General features: G+C 39.7%; 1 protein-coding gene across 1 annotated transcript in view; it reads left to right on the top strand.

Moving 5' to 3' along the window:
* CTNND2 (catenin delta 2) overlaps positions 1–21,001 on the top strand; it is a 731,680-nt gene that overhangs the window by 685,445 nt on the left and 25,234 nt on the right. Inside the window, exon 19 of the mRNA XM_029913318.1 lies at positions 1,976–2,060. Within this exon, the coding sequence (XP_029769178.1) occupies positions 1,976–2,060 (85 nt within the window). The remainder of the gene's footprint in view (positions 1–1,975; positions 2,061–21,001) is intronic.

Genomic DNA, 21,001 nt, shown 5'->3' with positions numbered 1-21,001 from the left:
TTTTAATGGATAGATTTCAATTTGTCATCTGTTACACTATTATATTCCCGTCCATCCAGATGCTCTTCAAAGAACTGGAACCCACAAAATTGCATTATCCTGGACCGATGAGGAAATTTTCCCATAGTTAGTGTATTTCAATACAAAACTTAAATATTAATGCCTCTTACATTGTGTGCAGCATGTGTTCCTCCAAATATGGAGCCAGAGTGCACCTGGCTCCTTTGTGGGTCCACTACTGAAGTAGAGGACATGAAGGTCCTTCCCTTTCCCTCTCATCCCATGCTTCCTGCACAGGGGTAGGACACAATCACAGTAGTGCAAGGACTATCTGCTCTAGTGTCTGTAAAGAGCCCACAGCCCTAGTCCTCTCTCCTCTACAGTTGTGTAGCAGAACTGGCATCCATGGGATCAGATTGGCCAAATGCAGTGGATCTCACTGCTCTTGGCCTCCCCTTAGTATTAACAGCATGACTGGCACTGTTACCACATTGGTCATTCCCTACTTCCAGTACCCCACTAGCAGCTAAAGATGGGTAAATAATGAAAACAATGATGCTTGAAAGTGTTCATCAAATTCTTATCAACTCATGAACTAGTCACCCAGTTCTATTTGCAGGACGAATAATAGAGATGGGCAGAATCAACAAATAATGTACTAAGAAAATATTGTGGAAAACAACTGACTAAACATTAACATTATCTTACCAGCTCTGCTGACAATGCAATTGTGACCCTTCTCATGTGTGTCGCAAAGTGAATAGCGGCAGTTACCACTACCCACACTGGAACCAGACGAGTAATACATGCTGCCAACACCAGTACCACCTGCGTCTTTTTCACCACCAGTTGTGCCCTTTTCACAGGGAAACACCAAGCACAAGTGTGACTGTTCTCCAACTACTTCATGCAGGCTCTAATCCCTTGTAATTTTGTTTTGGGGCTCTGCTGTTTTATGTTTGCTGCGGGGATGAGGTTAGTCACGTGATGTGGACTTTCTGCATAGTCACATATTTATCCTATGTTATCCTCCCTGGCCCTTCTCTTTGGGTTTAAGACATCTGCTCCCTAAACAGAAGGGAACATTTGGCTCTAATTCTCTGAAATAATTATTCAGATCTCCTGGGGAAAGACTCCAGAAGGAGGAGGAGTACATGTGAAGTTAATTATGTCTTTTTATATAGGCTTAGAGTGCAGTCATTAATAGGTTACTGTTGTCAGTGTTTCAGAACATAAGTCCAAATTTGGGTTCCAGATGAATTTTATTTAGTCACAAAGCACTGATTATTCTGTGTATTTATGATCTATTATATTTCTGCATCCTGCCCCCAACCCCTTCCCATCTTAAAACAGTGTTCATCACCTGGCTAGTTCCTCTGTTTCCTCTGACCATCTGGTAGAAGGCATTGGTGCAGTGAATACTCACTCATCTGTTCCTTGAAGTGCTTAAAGTCTACCAGCCCAGGAGAAAGAAACCAAAGCCCTGTACTCTTGTCCTTCATGCCACTGCACACAGGGCTGTAGCCAAGCCACCTCTCCAGAAACAATTTGTCCAATTTTTGCCCTCTGCAGCTTTCTCTCTCTCTACCTTCCCCACTACCCACCCTATCAGTTAGCCAGTTCAGCAGTTACTCTCCATCTTGACAGAATTCTCTTGTTCTCATGTTCCCAATGAGAATCCTTGCTTCTCATTCAACGTACAGCGCAAGTGTGTATTGGTTTTGTTCCTCTTCCAACACTAGTAATATGGACATGAAGAGTGTGTTTGTCAGTCAATAAAATGTTAGTATCCAAACTACTTGAATGTAAAACTCTTAGAATATACTTATAGAACTGGTGAATAGCAGAACTCCACTTGAGAGTTTCAATCCTTTGTAATTGACTCACAAATCAGCATTAATTGAGCCTGGGATTTAACAGTCTCTCTCTCTCTCTCTCTCGCTCTCTCTCTTTTTTTTTTTTTTTAATGTAATAGGCACTCACCAAAAGTGGTGAAAGCAGCATCTCAGGTCCTAAATAGCATGTGGCAGTACAGAGACCTGAGAAGTCTCTACAAGAAGGTAAGATTTTCTTCAGATTGTAGATCTTCTGTACAGTTTACCCACTTTGGGGGCTGAAGGAACATGAGACCAAAATACTTTCTTTGATCGGTTAGTGGGCCCATCTGAATCCCAACTGCCCAAAGTTTAGGAGGTTCAGATCTGGTGTTTTTGCATGTTCCCGTGTCTAATTTTAATTCCTTAAATAGAAATGGTCCATAAAGCATGTATTTTTTTTTGTTATTGTTTGGGGGAGGTTTTTTTTTTCTTAAATGAATTTTAGTTCTTATGAAAAGTGCTGGAGTTGACAGTCCTGGAGAGTGAAGTCCTCTGTTCACAGAACCAGTACAGCATGGTCAGCAGTGGTGCAAGCTGCCTCTCCTCAGCCTTTCCTATCAGTGCATCTCAATCCTATCCTGCAGAGACAACCATAGGGGTGAGTGTGAGATTCCCAGCTCCTTCAATTCCTGGCCTCTCTGCTGAGACCACCAATGCCAGTTCCTTCAGTGGTGATGCTTTTATGATATGGACATTGGTACCCCTGGAACTGGATAGAGACCTGTTTATTTCACATCCATCAAATCGACAGCTTTCATGCACTAGCAACACAAGCTTGATTCAGAGGCAGTCTAGAGGTGAAAGGCAGTGGCTCCCATTATCATTCTCATAAGGCTGCCTGCCTCCTCTTTTGTGTAAATTATAGTACTATTACTACGAACAACATGTTTAAAATTAACTATTTAAAAATGAACTTCTTACATGTATAAATGATAGGTGATGGTATAACAAGCTCCTATCACAGAATACTTGTAAAAGGAGACACATTGAAGTGTGTGTGTAAATGTGGTGTGTGTACACATATCTATCAATGGCAGTCTCAGACCACTTCCTAGTACTCACGATTTCACATCACAAAGATTACCACCACAGTTGCCTCTAATTGGCACCTATCTTTGTAGTCTAATAGCAAAAAGACCAGGCATTTAATTCCATTCCCAGTCGAGGGTGAGGCATATTAATGGTGGAGTGTGAGGATGCTCACAGTGCCATTGCCTGTGCTGTATGTATTGTATAGCTGAAAAGAGTTGAGTAACGTGAACTCTGTGCCTCAATCTGCTCACATTGAGTCTGGGGTTTGAAATTTTATTCTTTTGCACACCTGAGCTCCTGTTTGAGAAAGTTTGGCAAACAGGCCTTGTTTGAGAGGCAGGTGTGAACAGCAGTGAGGATAGGGTCCCGCTGAGAAGACAGCACATCTGGGATGTGGGGATGAACTGATTCTCTGCATGGTGTGGAGAGATACCCCTTTGCGGGTAAAGTTTGTTGTGCTTACAGGGGCTGACTAGTTTCTTAACCTTTGAACTATTTTGCAGGATTCATTTTGTTAATCCCTTCATGAGCTAACTCTGGCAGGGTAAAATGGAGGTCAGTCTCCCAGGCAGTTAATCTAATACCTTTCCCAAGCACTAAGCTAATTTAACAAAATAATTATTTAGTCTTCTTATGTCTCTACAACCTGCTACCATACATTGTATAATAATTTAGTACAGAAAATGTTCAAATGCTTCTAAGAATTAACTTAACTAAAAATGTTACTGTGCATAAACAGACAGGTATGTATTTTTTCATGTTTATAAAGTTAGTACACAATATAAGGAATGATTTTTATGTAGAATGAATCAAGAAAAAGACTTTGCAAAAGGAGCTACTTCCTTTGCTTCCTTCACATTAGTACATTGAATACTTAGCTGTATCCTAGGATTGATGCCTATGGCATTTTCTTTTTTTTAAAATGTTTAAAAAAAAGTTATATAAAACAAGAGAGTTCCTAAGATCTCTATTACATAAGCAATAATATTTGTCATGCAATATGGGTTTAAATAGTCAAGACAATTATTTTCTCCCACTAACGCTTCTGTATTGGCAATAATGAATGAATACAGCTTCTGCTGCCTGTGCGATATGGTCAGCACTTTGTGCTTTCACACTCTGGCAGGGATTTTTCTCACACTGCAGCTAAATCCAATTGTGCAGGTGTCTGAAATTCATTAGTATGCCCTAAAAATATCTATCTCATTATTCCCAAGTAATCACTAGCATATAAGAGAGGCTGGAATAGAAGCATGATTCTGTTTTATGACTTGGGTCAGTTACAAGCCTAACATTAACTTTAAGGAAATGCAGCAGTATTTGTCCTGCTGCTTGAGGGATAGTATATCCAAAGTTTGATATAGTTTTACAGCAGCATATGTTGACACTGTACTAAACAGAGGAAAGAATGATATGAATAGAAGTATTATCATTTGCATTACTGAAGTAACTAGAATATTGATTTGTCACTGTTGTTGGTATAAAAGTAGCCAATACATTTGTCCCACAGATTTGTTCATGTCAGGGGAAAAACATGAAAGCTTATTACATTTTTGTAATTCTGCTTAGCACTATAGGCTTTATTCACTGTGTCTGGCAAAACCCAAACTGAAAGTGCCCAGTGACAGAAAATCCAGCCAGAGGTGGGGAGCATAATGTTACAAGCTGCCTATAACTTCCACTCTGTTGGGGGGCCAGGAGCCAGCCAGTGCTACCCAAGAAGTGTGTAGGGCTGGCTCAGGAAAGTGCACAGCAAGGGCATGCAGATGTACTGATCCAGTGTCTCTCTCAGGCAGCCTCTGCCAGTGAAGCCGCTAGACTCCTGGCTGTAAACTGAAGCTCCTTCCAGCTAGTGGAAGCCTGATATTGTCACTTGCCCTTTGCAGCGGTGCATGCCTCCTCCATAGCACAGCTGTTCTAATATATGTGGGGGGATGTAGACTGCAGCCTCCAACAGGGCTGAAGCAAGCACTTTGATTTTAACCAAGGCTATCGTACTAATAGGTACACAGTGAAACCGGGTTAAGCAACCTCTCAAGGGACTGGCAAAAATCAGTTTCAGAAATGAGGGGTCTTCTAATAAAAGTACAGCAGAATTGTACTCTGTATGTTTGGGGTGTTCTCTTAAGCTAGGAGGTTGCCTGAAAAGGGTGGCTGTTTGCACAAGTTTCACTTCGTTTCTCGTTGACTGAAAAACATTTCCTGTCTTTAGAGGCCAAAAACAATTTCTCAATTATTGTTTGAAAAACCCACACTGATTAAATCAACACAGACAAAGGCACTTCATCCAGGCTATAAGGCATTTTTCTGAGAACAGAAGTAAAAACATTCCAGGAGAAGGAAGGGGTGGGACAAAGAGAATTATTTAGGGGTAAAATAAGCCACACTAGAGACGGGGGAAAGAGCACTTCTCAGTGAGAGAAGGCAAGGATGTTCATGCATACACAGACCCAGACTGCAACCTGTTCATGTCATTTCTTGAGGCTTTGCAGAAAAGGTAATCTAGCCCATGGGCTGTGTATCCCCAATGAGTGCAATGGAGCTCAGACAGCTAGCACCTCATTTGTATGAGCTCTCCTTCCCATTAGCTTCTTCACAAGGGCCTGATTCAGTGCACATTGACATCAATGGAAAATACGTATTGAGTTTAATGGGCCCTTGGATGAGGCCTCAAGGCAGGATTTTTTCTTTCTGGCCTTTACTGTGGATTAGGCCAGTCTGTAGCAGAACTGGCATCTGAGGACTCTTTGGGGGCATTTAATGTCTGGAAAGCTGGGGATGTCTTTTGCTGGATCAGGCCCATAATACTAACGTATTAGTGTTAATATAGGAAGAGCTTCACCTTGCTTGGAATTGTCTGGATTTTCTTCTCAAATAGCCTTTGGTTGTTTAAACAGAATGCTAAGATAGCGAACCTGGTTGGCTCAGAGGGTGGGTAGAGAGAAATTGAGCCTCTCAGTTCAAGATGGGAGATGGTTCTCTGTTGACCTGGGCTAGATTTCAAACTTGTCACAACCTGGCAGTGGTTTGATTTTCTATGGGAAGTTAATTGATGGTCTCAGGCTATAAAACCCTCTCACATTCATTACTGTCACTATTTGGCATCTCGGTGGATGGGGTACTGTGTTGTGGGAAATAAAACCAGGTGTGCACACGTTATACTAGCTTGTGCACGGCACTAGCAGAGCTCTGTAACAGTCTGTGCACTACACTGACTGATTCTAACCGCTGTGCTGGCTTCTCCACTCAACAGCAGCTGTATGGTAACTTTAAAGGGACACACCAGAATGGTTAGCAGGCTTATCAGGACAGCCCAGAATGGAAAAGGTACAAAGAGTCAATTTCAAGTCAGAGTTCAGACACATGGCTGGGATGCACTGTTGCCTCCCTTGATGCACTTGTAGGACTTCACTCTCCAGGGTAGTTAATCCAGCACTATATTAACAAAGCCTGACAAGAACATTTTATCCAAAATTCTCTCCAGCTCTTACAATTCAAAAAAGAGGAAGCCATTAAAACCAAGATGAAATGATGATCTTAGTCTTGGGGTTAAAGGGTTACCTTCCTCAATGCCCTGTGTGAGAGTTCTATTCTCCCTAACATCAACAGGCAACTGCTACTGTTCTACAAAAAGCTACTACTGGGCTGTTTTGCTCCAGTTGCCTGATTCTCAGCTTCTCCTGTTGTCTCTGAATTTGATAGTTCTTTAGAAAACGGGAGACAGACCAAGCCATCAGCTGTCAACACAACAAGGGAAAGGGGGAGTGATGCAGAAAGATTAAAATTGTGCTGTCTTTCCTAAAGAACTTTCTGTAGGGCTCCAGTTTCTACCAGAAAGATTAATTCTCTTCTGGTCCTGCCACCCATAACCCTTTCGTTTCCTCCTTGGGAAAACCACCTGAAAAAGAACTTGCACCAAGACAGGGTGCCGTAGGAAAGTTCCAAGGAAACAAAGTCTAAGTAACCCAGCAGAGTGACTGACTCAGATAGAATCCCAGACTGAAAAGTATACTTAAAGATGAGGCCAGCACTAGTTAATCCCATAGAAAAGATGTTTTCAGGGATCACATTTTTATTAACTAAAGATTAATTAAATTCTCACTGTAGTTGACCATCACTGGAGAAAACATTTCTCCTAAAATAACTCCAAATTTAAGCATTTCCATTGTTCTCTGTTCTACGCAGTAAGGCCTACATTTTCAAAAATGGCTACTAATTTTGGTTGCTTCTATTTTTCAGTGCTCCACCTGAGTCACCTAAGGCCTGATTTTTAGAAGTGCTGAGTGCTCACAACTTCAATTGATTGAAATTAATGGACTCAATTGCTTGGCACTTCTGAAAACAAAGGCATTAAGTGTGTCAAGGTGGACATCGAAAAATTAGGGGACACCTTTGAAAATATAGCTACATCTGGGAAAAAGCAAATCCTCATTTGTTGCAGCTCAGATTTTTTTCTCCATCTTCATTTTTCAAGCAAATAACCAACTACTCTTAAATAAAAGCAGCTTGAGAATTTTCATGAAGTTAGCAAATAAAAATTCTCAAATCTTTAGACAAAAGGTACATGTAAAAAGATAACTAAATAATCCAACCTGAACAATAATGTACTTCCTAAAAACAAGCTTCAAGTTGTATTAAGTGTTTATGATACTAAAGAACTGGAGAGACTGTCATGAAGAGAATGTTTTCTATGAATTGCATCATTTTACCCAATCATTTAAGCTCCAGCACAATGTCTTTACACTGTATTATGTCTTTCAGGATATAAGTGGGAAATCACAATAAATTCTTAGAAATTATAGTTTTTCATTCATAATTGTGGATTTCTGTGTTGCATAGGATAATACCAATGTTTGTCCCTGTCACCCACTTTAACAATAAAATTGCAGTCATCATATCCATTTGAAAGCAGAGAGGTTACTAAAGGCAGTTGACCTTCACCACCTACTGTGCTATTACACAATCGGGAAAATATTGTGACAGATATTTAATGAAGCCTAAATAGACACTCTGAAGATTGACCTTGTCTGTCATTGGCTGAACAAGATTTTAAAAATTGTCTGAAGCCTAATCAAACAGTTAAGCCAGGCAGGATCTAAAAGAGGAGTCTCTTTTCATGTGAGTTTCAGAATAATGCAGCTGTAAACTGCTAAAAGTTCATTGAAAATTGCCAGAGAGACACTTCAAAATTCCTGGCAACTGGTTTTAAAATCTGAAGTTCTTTTCTAAGTAAAATAAATCTGTTTGCCCTTTTGATATATTAAATGCATTATGCCGTGATACAATGGAACATTGACTATGGCCTAATTGGAAGAAAATCCAAATGATAACGTCTACGTCCTTGAGAGATGTATGCTCTTTAGATGAAATTCTCTCCAGTGCCAGGGCCTTTGTATCACTTAAGCACCACATTAAAGACTTAAGCCCCAACCAGCGCATAAATATTCCCATCAAAAGTACTCTTTGATGGGACTACATATGTGCTTAAAATTATTCATGAGCATATACAAGCATTTTGCTGGATCGGGCCTATAATTGGAGCATCAGTGGGCTGGGGGAAAGCATTTTCACTGAGGTGAATGTCAGCCTTTTAAGATGAACTGGTATAAGGTAACCTATATCTGTCTATAATGTAATTAAAACTGCAATAGCTTTATAGAGAAGACATTGTCTAGAGCCCATTTCTATATCACTGTGAAAATGCAGCTACCTGATTAAATAAATGATTGATTGATTAATTGATTTATGGCAGCGGGCGGCCCCAGGCTTCAGAGTGGCTGAGGACAGAGGATTTTCACCTTCCCATCATTCTGGGTCATGGCACGCTCAGCGTACTCTCTCGCAGAGCCAAGAAACCAGAATCTATTCCCAAACCCAGGTATTCTGGCTGTCATCTGACCAGTCTTGAATTGTGATGTTTAATGCATACTAAGATTTGCTCCCAGAAGAGCTATGAAGAACACATTTAAATCTATAATAAATTGCTACTATAGAATTAAAAAAATACGTATGATACATTTTAATTTAGTGTACCTTATGCACTGTAGACCAAATCCTGCTCACTTTACTTACACAAGTAGACCCATGAATTTCAGTGGCACTGACACATGACCAAAGTCCTGTATGAACATTGCACATTGGAGAGAGGGAGAAATAAGCTCTGTCCAGTTAGCTCCCTTTAAAGCTATCCATCATTCACATACGTATCTGTTGATTATTTACACCTTTTGATCAGAAATGCACTTATTGCTAAATACTGTATTTCAGTTAGCAAACGAAATACTTTTTGTCAAGCACTTCTTTTGTGATCCAAGCACACTTTAAAAAAAAAAGTCAGTACATTTCATTATGGGAACAAAATTAATCAAGTTAATCTATTCTGTCGATAAAATGAATGTGTTCAAAGTATCAACAAAGTTCTTGATAAAATGTAAATATCCTGTGCTAACAACAGGACAAGTAGATTTCATACAGACATAATTAACACCAATGAGGCTCAGCCTGATGAGGCTCAGCCTGATGTAGCATAACTAATCATTTTCTTATAAGGACACTATTCAGATTTTAGATATCAAAATTCCATTCCCTTAACTGCTCCTTTCTTTTGATTTACCCTGACACCCTTCCTTTTTCTGCTAAAATGCTACTGTGTGGAGTTGTTGCAAGAGAAAACAATAACTGCTACATCTTCTGTAGACATCACACAAGCAAACCTGTGAACAAGTGTTGTGGTATAGACATAGCAAGCACTTACAGATTTGTTTGTTAGTCACACAGGGCATAGCTGTTATGCTTTTTTTAATACAAAAGAATTTCATTTCAGTCATGCAATCAATGAAATAAACGTATAGGCTTTGCCTTTAACAATTCCTATCTTATCTGTCTTTTCAAGTAACATTCCTGCCAGTCCTTCTTACTCCCTTTTACTTTTACTAACAATATTAGAAAGAGAAGGGACGGCCATTATTTTATTATCACTTTTTTATCATTTAACATGGCTTAAAGTAACCATTACCGGCATGAAACAATCTATTAAATACTGTACAATTCCTAGTATGTAAATAAATAGTTCTCATGATGGGCTAAAGCTGAGCACTAGATGAATTACAAAAGGTACCATATATTGGCCCAATACTCCACTGCCTTGCACCTATGTCATCATTTATATCTGTTCAAAGAGGATATAAAACCCTGCCAGATCAAACGGGTAGCACTGACAACACATGATGGAATGGGAGAATCTGACCCTGTGTTTCTACGTAGATTTGCTGGAGATATCTGTCTGAAAGGTTGTTGTTTCTAAATAGTCCCATAACAGACTGTATGTGATAAAATTTCAGTTTATTTGTATCATTTTGCATTTGATGTCGTTTAATTCTTTTGATGCCATTCGTGTTAGAGGCCATTAAATGTATAGTATCACCTACCATTCTTTTAGTCATTCTTAATTTTTTTGAAAATGTGCATGTTCCATTTGTAAGCAATTTGAGTCTTTACAGCTGTCTTCAAAATATTTTGTAATGTTCTAAAATTAATTCTGTGTTGAAGTCAAGAGTCAATCCCAGATTATGGTCTAATTTACATTGGTGTAACCCTGGAGTAATTTCAATGAAGTTATACAGGTGTAGCTCAGAATCTGACCCTCGGTGTAATAATGTTTTGTTTCCTATTAATTTAGCTGTAGCCATAAAATGCAGTTGTGATGGTTCAATTTGACTATATATATATTTTTTTCATTTAAATTTCTATTCGAAATATAATTTTCAGCCTTAAATGTGTGTGTTTGTATTAATGAGCAAACCTCCAAAGGTCTGAGCTTGAGTTTCTGTAAGCATCCAGAACTGTAGCTATTACCATTTCTTTTAGCACCAGGGGCTTAGAAGTACTAGTACATTCTTTTAATATTTGGTATTGTAACCAGCCTGCTGGTTTAGCAGAAAAATCTCTACATTATTTATAAGACACACAGAGGAAAGAATTTGTAGACGGTGAAGTAGTTCCCATCCAAAAACTGCTAAACTCAAGAGATAACAGTGGAGTCAACAACAAACCACATTTCAGGAGTTTACTTTTCCATTAAATTCTCTGTACCACTGTCTAGCAGCAATATTAATGTATGTGTTGTTGTCATCATAGTCATATGATAAAACAGTAACTGTAGAAGCAAGCTCCATTTGTCTTTTATGCCAAATATAGGGGGCTCACTTTTGAAATCCAGGTCTCTTCTTTAGTTGCTAAATATAGAAGTAGGAGTCTAACTTTTAGCTCATAATTTTGAAAAACTTGTCCATGAAATGCTTTATCTTTGCACACAATAGGTTCTTTTGCACTCTCTGTGAAGATTGACAAGTTGAATTTCAAATATCTCCCCCCCCCAGCAGTATCTTTGACTGACAGCCTTCCTTCTGAAGTGAGTTATTTGACTATAAGTCCCGAAGCTCGCTCAAGACTAAAGTTGCAGACAAGTGTCTAGAATCTGAAGGCCTTCCGTGTATATGTACAGTCATGACTGCAGTACTTTTTTATTCAGATATTCAGTTCCTGGGAGTAAGATAAAGTTTTAATCCTTGAACGTAGTATGTGCAACTTCAAAAATTAAATACAGATGTCTTTTTGGTCTTCTTAATTTTTTTACTCCTTTTAAATGTAATCTGAGTTCTGGAAGTGTCTCCAACAAAAATAAATCACAAACAAACTTCAGAAAAATCCAGATGATACAGAAAAGCATCCAAAAGTCTGTTTACCTGTGCTAAGGTGCTGATGTAAAGATAGGCACATCACTATTTTACAGTAAAGATTAAAATAACCAAACCCAGGAAGTGCTGTCATTGAATGAAAAATACCTTCTAAAAACTGTTAACCGGACTTATTTCAAGACGAAAAATGGTTAAATTTTATTTAAGTGTGGGCAGTTCTTTGTGTTGGTTGCTATTTTATTCGGATCAGTTCATATATCTCTAAAATAATAATTTGTTAAAGGTATATGATCTTTAAAGTACAGAACTAGAGCTCATTCTTTATTACAGTGTAGTCTTGATGCTTGCAGCCTATAATGTAGGCAAAGGGGAAAGCACATCTATGACAAGGAGATTCTTGGGGATCCCAATAAGGAAGTTGAATCATTTAGGACCATTAGAAACTCATGACTTTACAGTAATCTTGAACTGTTTTCTGTGGTCCCCACTGCTAGCTTTGAAATTAAATGAAGTCGACAGGACTTTTTGTGTGAAGTAATATTGAAATGACACAGAGAAGATGGATATATCAAATTATAGCTATCAGTTTGGCACTAAAACCTTGTTCTCTTTCTAGAAGAAAATGAAGAAGTATTGCTGTACTGTTGCAATGTATTATTTTGGACTTTCTTTGTTGAGGTTTCTGTATGTTGCTGCAGTAAGATCTAGTTCATCTCTGCCCTTTAGGGAAATAAAAAATGCTTGTTTCATGTGACTAGAAAATGTAAATTCAACCCAAGCAGTCTGATTGACTAAATGTTACGCTTGTATGTTGATAACCTAGTTTCAACTCTTTCGTGTCCAACATGATATAATAACTGTTGATGCAGAAATTGCCGTGGAAGTACTTTTTATTAGTTACCTTGTTCACCATATTGAAATAGAGAATTAGGGACTGGTACCAGAATACAGATGTAGTTTAAAGATGGCTGTCATTGGAGGACACTGGGAAAGAGAACTAGCAGCTGCACTCAGTTCTGTTTTTCTTAGTTCATCTGTCAGATGATATGGTTCACATTCAGAGGAATGGATTTTGCCAGTGCACCTGAATGTGTGAAATGTGAGTGAAAACACTCAGCTTTTGCTTGGTCTGTATATTTCTACCTTTTCCTGCTAAAAATATCATAGCCAAGTCTCTACATTCTGTGACAAAGTTCCTCCTCTGAGTTGGTGGGTCCTGCGCTTATTGGCGGATTTGCTCGCCTCAGAGATTCACGGCAGCCCTCAGTTTGGCCACTTTTGCTAGTGGCTCAAACCTGCTGTCCACAATTCCACTGAACCACAGTTTAATAGGAAGGTTGCCTCTTGGCATCTCCTCTCCCATTCATTAGTATGTAACATCCATATGTCCACTACCTCAAGTGTTTACATGGAAAAGTCATAAGAGGAAACTGTTTTAATATATTTTTTGGCTTCTGTGAATCAATTTGGCAGCTGGAAACAAGGAGGAGAATCAGACTGAGCACTGTACTGCCCATAGATGCTTTGTGGACCATCAGTGTTGAGAACCACTGAGGAATGCACTTACTGCATTTAATGTTTCTAGATATTAGATCTTAATGATAAATGTGGTTGTTACTAAATATTTTAGTCTATATTATTTCTAAGATCCCAGTCAGAAACTCTGCTAGATGCATGTGCACACTCCTCACCACAGTGCTACCGTCATGTTGAATGCTTAGCTTTCATATGCCAATATATGTAGATAATCTGATTCAGTTCTAATATCTGTTGGGTCTTATTAGTGTCAGGACAACAAACTGCAAGTGAAAAGATGCCCAGAATTGTATCAGTCTGATGAGACTTGACTTCATTCACATCAGCTTTACCCTTTAATTTAGACAATGTCACACTAGTGCACACCAGTCAGGAATGTTCCACTTAGCCTGACAGCAAAGCTTCAGCATGAAAAAGATGCAACACCAACAACTGAGAGCAATTTCCTGCTGAGTTCCAAAGTAAGCTCAGTCAACATAATGCACTTGTTTGTTACGGTATCATATACCCTATCACTTTCTATTTCTAACATCAGCTTGGTGGGTGTAGTTCTCTCATAGGTGGTTACCCTGGTATTTTACCATATTATATCATTACAGGAAATGTCATATTTACAATTAATAAGATGGCAATAGCAAAATGCTGGCTCATAGGCAAGGAAGAGGAACGAGAAGAAGGTTCCAATCCTGCTTTGTTGAATGGCAAAATTCCTGTTGATTCCAGGCAGAACAGTATTGGGCCTGAAGGAGGAAATAGAATGTTAGAAAGGTTTAAAATATATATTTTGTAAATAGTTTCTATCTCAGTAATTTCATAATATGATGTTTGCTCTTCTGTACTGGGACACCACAGGAGTTGGTGTCTTTCTTTCTGACAAACACTTCGGTAATTCTGAAGGCAGTAATCAGAGTACAGGCCTCAATAAGAGTCAAGGATCTGCATATTCATTACAGTTATTGAAAACCCTACACTTTGATGCAAATCACTGTCACCTGATTGGCTAATGATTATCAACTAGTCATAGGGCAGGAATTTTTACACTGCAAGGCTATTAAGAAATAACTATGAAGTGATTATACTAGTATGAACCTTAAAACTAATCAGAGCCAGGGAATGGCACAACTTGCAAAAATGGTAGTTTTCTGCCAGTAAATAAGCAGCATCTTTGCCTTCTGATCAGCCGAAATAACTACACTTCATTTTGATTTTGATTAAGTCACTTAGAATAGAGTTTGCTGAAACATTATGGGATTCTCAGAGATATGCTTCCATGTGTACATTTTACAGAAGTATTATAAGAATATTCTCAAAACAAAAGCCAGTCAGCATTGCGCAGTGGTGTGATGTCATTTTTGGGAGGATGTTGTTAGAGGATAGTAGTTTTATAATGATATTTTACTTTGGGAGGTGAACGGAAATTTGACATTAAAATCACAGCAGGGAAGGTTAAGAGACAGTACTTGAGATTAAACTTGAGTAGGATCTTTAACTTCTGTACAACCAAACTAAACTGAGTTCTAAAACCATGTTGTTCAGATTTTGCTGCTAACTGATTCTAATAGCAGCAGTGTGGTCTAGTAGGTCGGGCTCTGGACTTATAGTCAGGAGAACTTGGTTCTGTTGTTAATGTTGCTAAGTGTTGCTAGTGCTGCAGTGTTGTTAATGCTGTTAGTGTCACTGTTCTTGGAGCTGTGATGGTAGCTGCACTAGCAGAGAGCACAGCGCGTTGATTCAGCAGATCTTGATGTTACTCATACAGAAAGACCACCAGCTCTGTTCTGTGGTGAAAAGCATTGTCAGGTTTATTGTTGATAAAGCATGGTACTTTTGCCCCATAGGAGCTACAGGTACACTAACACATGTGTGCCCACGACAAGGTACCAGTTTGATCAACATAACATGATGCTGTCCTCTAGGCCAGTACAAAGCTGCCCCTCCTATGTCTTCTCCTTTCATACATTGATACAAACAAGTTACATTTTACATTCCATATGTTGTTAGTTACCATCCTTATATATTGTACCTGCTAGTTCAAATGAAACAACCTCATCCATTATCCTGTTATTCCATCCTTATCTGATGAGAGGTCAGTGTGTTCTTATACCCACTCTTGGAGAATTTGTTTATGTACTTACTTGAGAGGTGTGGGTGCTTCTGTACCATCCCCTCAGATCAGGAATATGCTGACTTGGTTGGCTAATACCTTTTGTGTTGCCATTTTGCCAAAACGAGGCCCACTCTGGTTGACAGCCTTCGGTTCATACTGTTAGTTATGCCTAGGGCTCCAGCAAGGCCTACAGGTTCTATTCAGCTCCACGACTGGTCTGCTCTTTGTCCTTGGGAAAATCATTTTCTCCCTCTTTCATCTTGCCCTTTGTCCTGTCTATTTAGATTGTAAGCTCTTTGTGGCAGGCAGGGACTATCTTTCACTATGTTTGTACAGTGCATACTAAAATCAGGATCGAGTCAGGTGTGGGAGGGGGGCCAGCTCAGGCTGAAGTAGCAGGGTTTATATACCCTCTCCCTGACCAAGACATATCTTTGAAAGATAACAAGAACTAAAGAAGTTGCAACAGGCATTTGACATAGTCTTTTAATGTTACTTATAGTGCATGAATCCACCTAATACCAGACAAAATAATCACCTGCTGTGGATCAGAGGAGAATGATTGAATCTCGTAATGACTCAGAGCTGAGCAGAGCGATGACGTCCTGGCACAAGTGTGAAGCCTATGAAAAATGATTAGTTCTAAACTCTTGTTCTGTTTTTCTCCACAACTGTTATGCATAGCTCTCCACTTAAAAGTTATTCGCTGCCGGATTCCTGACAACACATAACTGGATATATGCCAATGTTGATCTAGCTGCAATAAATACATGCCTTCTCCTAGTGCCTTCATATTACTTAGGAAAAATAGATAGTCATTATAGGCATAATCAAAATATAGTGCAAAATGTGGAACCTCTGAACAGCTGCTGAGGGCTAATATGACATTACCCTATTTTGGTTATTTGTGATTTCTTTAGGTGCACAGTTGCTACCTGTTAACTAACTGTTGGCAGTTAACAATGGCATCCCCTCTATAACAGAATTACACTGATTTTCTTTCCAGTTTATCAAATGTTTTTGTCCTATTTTTCCTTTGGTACATCAGGCTGATGGCAGATTGGTTTCTGAAAAACACTTGCACACAGATTTGCTTTTGAAGATAGCACTTGTTCTCTTTAGGAGACCCTTATATACTGTACCTTTAAGTATCCAAATCAATTTAATTAAATGTCATTATAGGCACTGGAGCTGAAACAAACTAATGAAAGCAACCAGCCCGTCAGGTGGTATTTATTTCTGCATTAAATTCAACATACTCCCTTTTGGCTCTTAAAAATTAGTTGAAATATTTAACACTAATAGCTTCTGGAATTGTTGATGGGAATAGTTTTAATGAATTTGTTAGAAATGGTTTACCTTAAAAATGGAAAGAAATTTCTTTTGTTGGAGCAGATGAGAGCTAAGGATAGATTTTATTAAAAGTATTCAGCTTTTGGGGTATTATGGCGGCCTGTCAGACACATACAAAAAATCTGTCAGAAAGCACTATTTGAACATTATCATCCAGTGACAGTGGTATCTACCGTAATCTGGCTAATCAAAAGCAATCTGAGCTTATAATGATATTTATAATTATATTAATGTTTGGGATAACTTTGTTTCACTGTACTAAAAATTGAAGCACTCCAATAAAGTGAAGTGTGATGGTAGATTGGTTTTGAATAAAGGAGTTGGGGAAGAGGAGAGGGTGGCTGGTATAAGAGGCTCCTTATTATCTTTTTGCTCTGATATTGAAATGGCAAAACTTTTATTTTCATTTTCAGATAGATTAAAAAATGGACCAATTTTGTTAACAAAGGCTCTAACGTGTGTAGATATGGGACAACAGTCACATAGGATAGACTATAGGGACAGGCCCTCATTTGGTATAAATCCTCATAGCTCTACTGAAATCATTCAATAGAGTTGTGCCAGTTTACACTGGATGAGTTTCTAGTCCATACTCTGTTAATTCTTTGAACATACTTTTAGTGCCTTTATAGCTGAAGATTTTAATGTGCTTTACAAACGTGCATGAATTATGACTCACAACACCCCGGGTGACAGAAGGTGTTATAGTGCCTCATTCTGTTCTCACTTAACTCAGTGTAAATCAGCAGTCGCTCCATTGAGCAATGGATTTGCACTGTGTAAAACCAGTTTAAGTGAAAGGAGAATTGAGCCCAGTGTCTTTAATTGAGAGGCACACAGAGGGTAAGTGACTTGTCCAAGGTTGCACAGAGTCCCTGGCAGAGCCTAGAATGGTATCTCTTGACTCCCATTTATTTGCATTAGCCCCAAGACTAGTCTTCCCCCTATCAATCACATCAGTCTTCCCAGAGCTCTAAGATTTTTCCCTTCTGTCTATTTGTACATTTATATTAATTAAAGAGGAATTTAAAGCATTTGGGGCCTTGCAATCCTGGAGATTCTAAAAGTTCCACTGTCAGCTGAAATTGCACTTTGAGTCCCAGATTCTACTCTCTGAAGTACCTATAGGTGGAGCTGCTCTCAGCAGAGAGAAAAACATTTGGGGGATAGAGGGGAGTACGTCCTGTACAACCAAGCTTCATATCTACTAGCAGTCCAACTACAACTAGATGTAACCCCTTCACTGCTGAGAACCACTGTAATGCCTGAAGAAACTTTTGGTGTTCTCTGAAGTGCCAAAGGAACTTCACCCAACTGGCGCCAGATGTCACTGCTATGGCAAGTTTGTGGTACTGTACAGGAGGGAGGGGTAACATTCACTTTCCAGTAGAATGCTAGAAGGATTCAGGTATGCGATGCAGTAGGCAAGCAGAAAGCTGCCATTTTTCCCTGCTCAACTGAGAGCAACTTCAACCCCAGTTGTAGATACTTCAGAGAGATGTCATGATACAGGATGAACATGAAACAAAATGTGCCATTTTCAGCTGGCACAGAACATTTAAGATCCTAAAGCCTCTAGTGTTATTAATTGATTTTTAAATGGGATTAAATGGATTTTTTAAAAGGTTTGAAGAACAATTAATACCTTCATTTTTAAAAAATTCATTGTCTCCATTTTATAGTGAGAATAATGCTCTTCTCTATCTATGTGTGTGAATGTGCGTGTGAGAGAGAAAGGAGGAGGTTAAAAGCAATGGTCATGTAGAATTTCCCTGTGCTAAAAAAAACAAAAGAAAAACACCCTCCTGCTATTGGTATTTGAAAGTTCGTCTCCACAAGAATTAGAACTGTACTTACTAGTCATTTTCCAGCAGGCTTGTAGCCAGCATGGTTTTGGCACACTTTCAATGTGCAGTGTGGACAGGAATTTAAAAAACTAAAAAAAACACCCATCATAGTAAAACCTGGGAAAAAACCAGCCCTTCTAATAAAACTTGTCTTATGAAGCACCCACTTTTTTGAAGCTCTGCATAGTTTGGTTAAGGATCCTTCCACCATATCCCTCATAGAGATGGAGATAAGGAGGTCCCAACAAGGGCTGTATGCACCGCAATTTGTGTGCTCACTCTAACTGTGGGGAGGGCTGAAAATCTTGAAAGCTTGCCTCATCCCTTTGATGCGCCTCTTTACTCTTCATACAGCGGTCCAGAGACCTGCAAGTCAACTGTAGCATCAATGTCACCTCGTTGTACAGGTGGAGAGTGCTGGATGGTCATTTCCCTCCTTTGACATCAGATCTCCCCAGAGGGTGGCCTGCTCCCCACTTCTGCCCTCACGTCTCCTCCGCTTGGGCTAGCAGATCTGTCACTTTAAAATAAAATAATTAGAAATGTGAAAAGCCTGCCGCCAGTCCTATGAGAACTGCTAATCTCAAGAGAATGGAAAGAGGGAAGAGTGGATCAGTGCTCCTCACTGGGATCAAAGATTTCAAAGTAATAAGTGTGTGATTATCATAGAGAATAAGTTATTATGTAAGTTAATATTAACTAAGATGTGTACCTGGTAAAATTTTATTTATAAAGTTTTCTGAGACTACTGTGTAAGATCCTGAACTGTGGGTGGGGATAAATAGGTAAGATAAATGGAATTGAACTATATGTTATGACATTTCAAAGACTTTTAACTCTTAGCTCTTGTTTTATGTCTCCGTGTGCTTTAAGTAGTGTCTGATCATTTCCAATTTGGTTTAACATTAAGAAAAAAACAGTAGTTGTGCACTTGAAAATAATATCGGGTTTTAACATCATCATTGGCTCTAGAGCTTGAAGGGCACATCTTACAAGAACATAAGAATGGCCATACTGGGTCAGACCAAAGGTCCATCTAGCCCAGTATCCTGTCTTCCGACAATGGCCAATACCAGGTGCCCCAGAGGGAATGAACAGAACAGGTAATCATCCAGTGATCCATCCCGTTGCCCATTCCCAGCTTCTGTCCATCCTGGCTAATAGCCATTAATAGACCTATCCTCCATGAACTTATCTAATTCTTTTTTTAACCCTGTTATAGTCTTAATGATTTTTTTGCCTCTGTCTTCACGAACAAGGTCAGCTCCCAGACTGCTGCACTGGGCAGCACAGTATGGGGAGAAGGTGACCAGCCCTCTGTGGAGAAAGAAGTGGTTGGGGACTATTTAGAAAAACTGGACGAGCACAAGTCCATGGGGCCGGATGCGCTGCATCCGAGGGTGCTAAAGGAGTTGGCGGATGTGATTGCAGAGCCATTGGCCATTATCTTTGAAAACTCATGGCGATCGGGGAAGGTCCCGGATGACTGGAAAAAGGCTAATGTAGTGCCCATCTTTAAAAAAGGGAAGAAGGAGGATCCGGGGAACTACAGGCCAGTCAGCCTCACCTCAGTCCCTGGAAAAATGATGGAGCAGGTCCTCAAGGAGTCAATTCTGAAGCACTTAGAGGAGAGGAAAGTGATCAGGAACAGTCAGCATGGATTCACCAAGGGGAAGTCATGCCTGACTAATCTAATTGCCTTCTATGAGGAGATAACTGACTCTGTGGATGAGGGGAAATCAGTGGATGTGTTATTCCTTGACTTTAGCAAAGCTTTTGATACGGTCTCCCACTGTATTCTTGCCAGCAAGTTAAAGAAGTATGGGCTGGATGAATGGACTATAAGGTGGATAGAAAGCTGGCTAGATCGTCGGGCTCAATGGGTAGTGATCAACGGCTCCACGTCTAGTTGGCAGCCAGTTTCAAGTGGAGTGCCCCAGGGGTCGGTCCTGGGGCCGGTTTTGTTCAATATCTTCATTAATGATCTGGAGGATGGCGTGGACTGCACTCTCAGCAACTTTGCAGATGACACTAAACTGGGAGGAGTGGTAGATACACTGGAGGGCAGGGATAGGATACAGAGGGACCTAGACAAATTAGAGGATTGGGCCAAAAAAAACCTGATGAGGTTCAACAAGGACAAGTGCAGAGTCCTGTACTTAGGATGGAAGAATCCCATGCACTGTTACAGACTAGGGACCGAATGGCTAGGAAGCAGTTCTGCAGAAAAGGACCTAGGGGTTACAGTGGACGAGAAGCTGGATATGAGTCAACAGTGTGCCCTTGTTGCCAAGAAGGCTAACGGCATTTTGGGCTGTATAAGTAGGGGCATTGCCAGCAGATCGAGGGAAGTGATCATTCCCCTCTATTCGACATTGGTGAGGCCTCATCTGGAGTACTGTGTCCAGTTTTGGGCCCCACACTACAAGAAGGATGTGGAAAAATTGGAAAGAGTCCAGTGGAGGGCAACAAAAATGATTAGGGGGCTGGAACACATGACTTATGAGGAGAGGCTGAGGGAACTGGGATTGTTTAGTCTGCAGAAGAGAAAAA

The sequence above is a fragment of the Terrapene carolina genome, unplaced genomic scaffold (genome assembly GCF_002925995.2).
Source record: "Terrapene carolina triunguis isolate 2854851 unplaced genomic scaffold, T_m_triunguis-2.0 Scaffold580, whole genome shotgun sequence".
Lineage (NCBI taxonomy): Eukaryota > Metazoa > Chordata > Testudines > Emydidae > Terrapene > Terrapene triunguis.
This window is presented reverse-complemented; position numbering and strand designations above follow the sequence as displayed.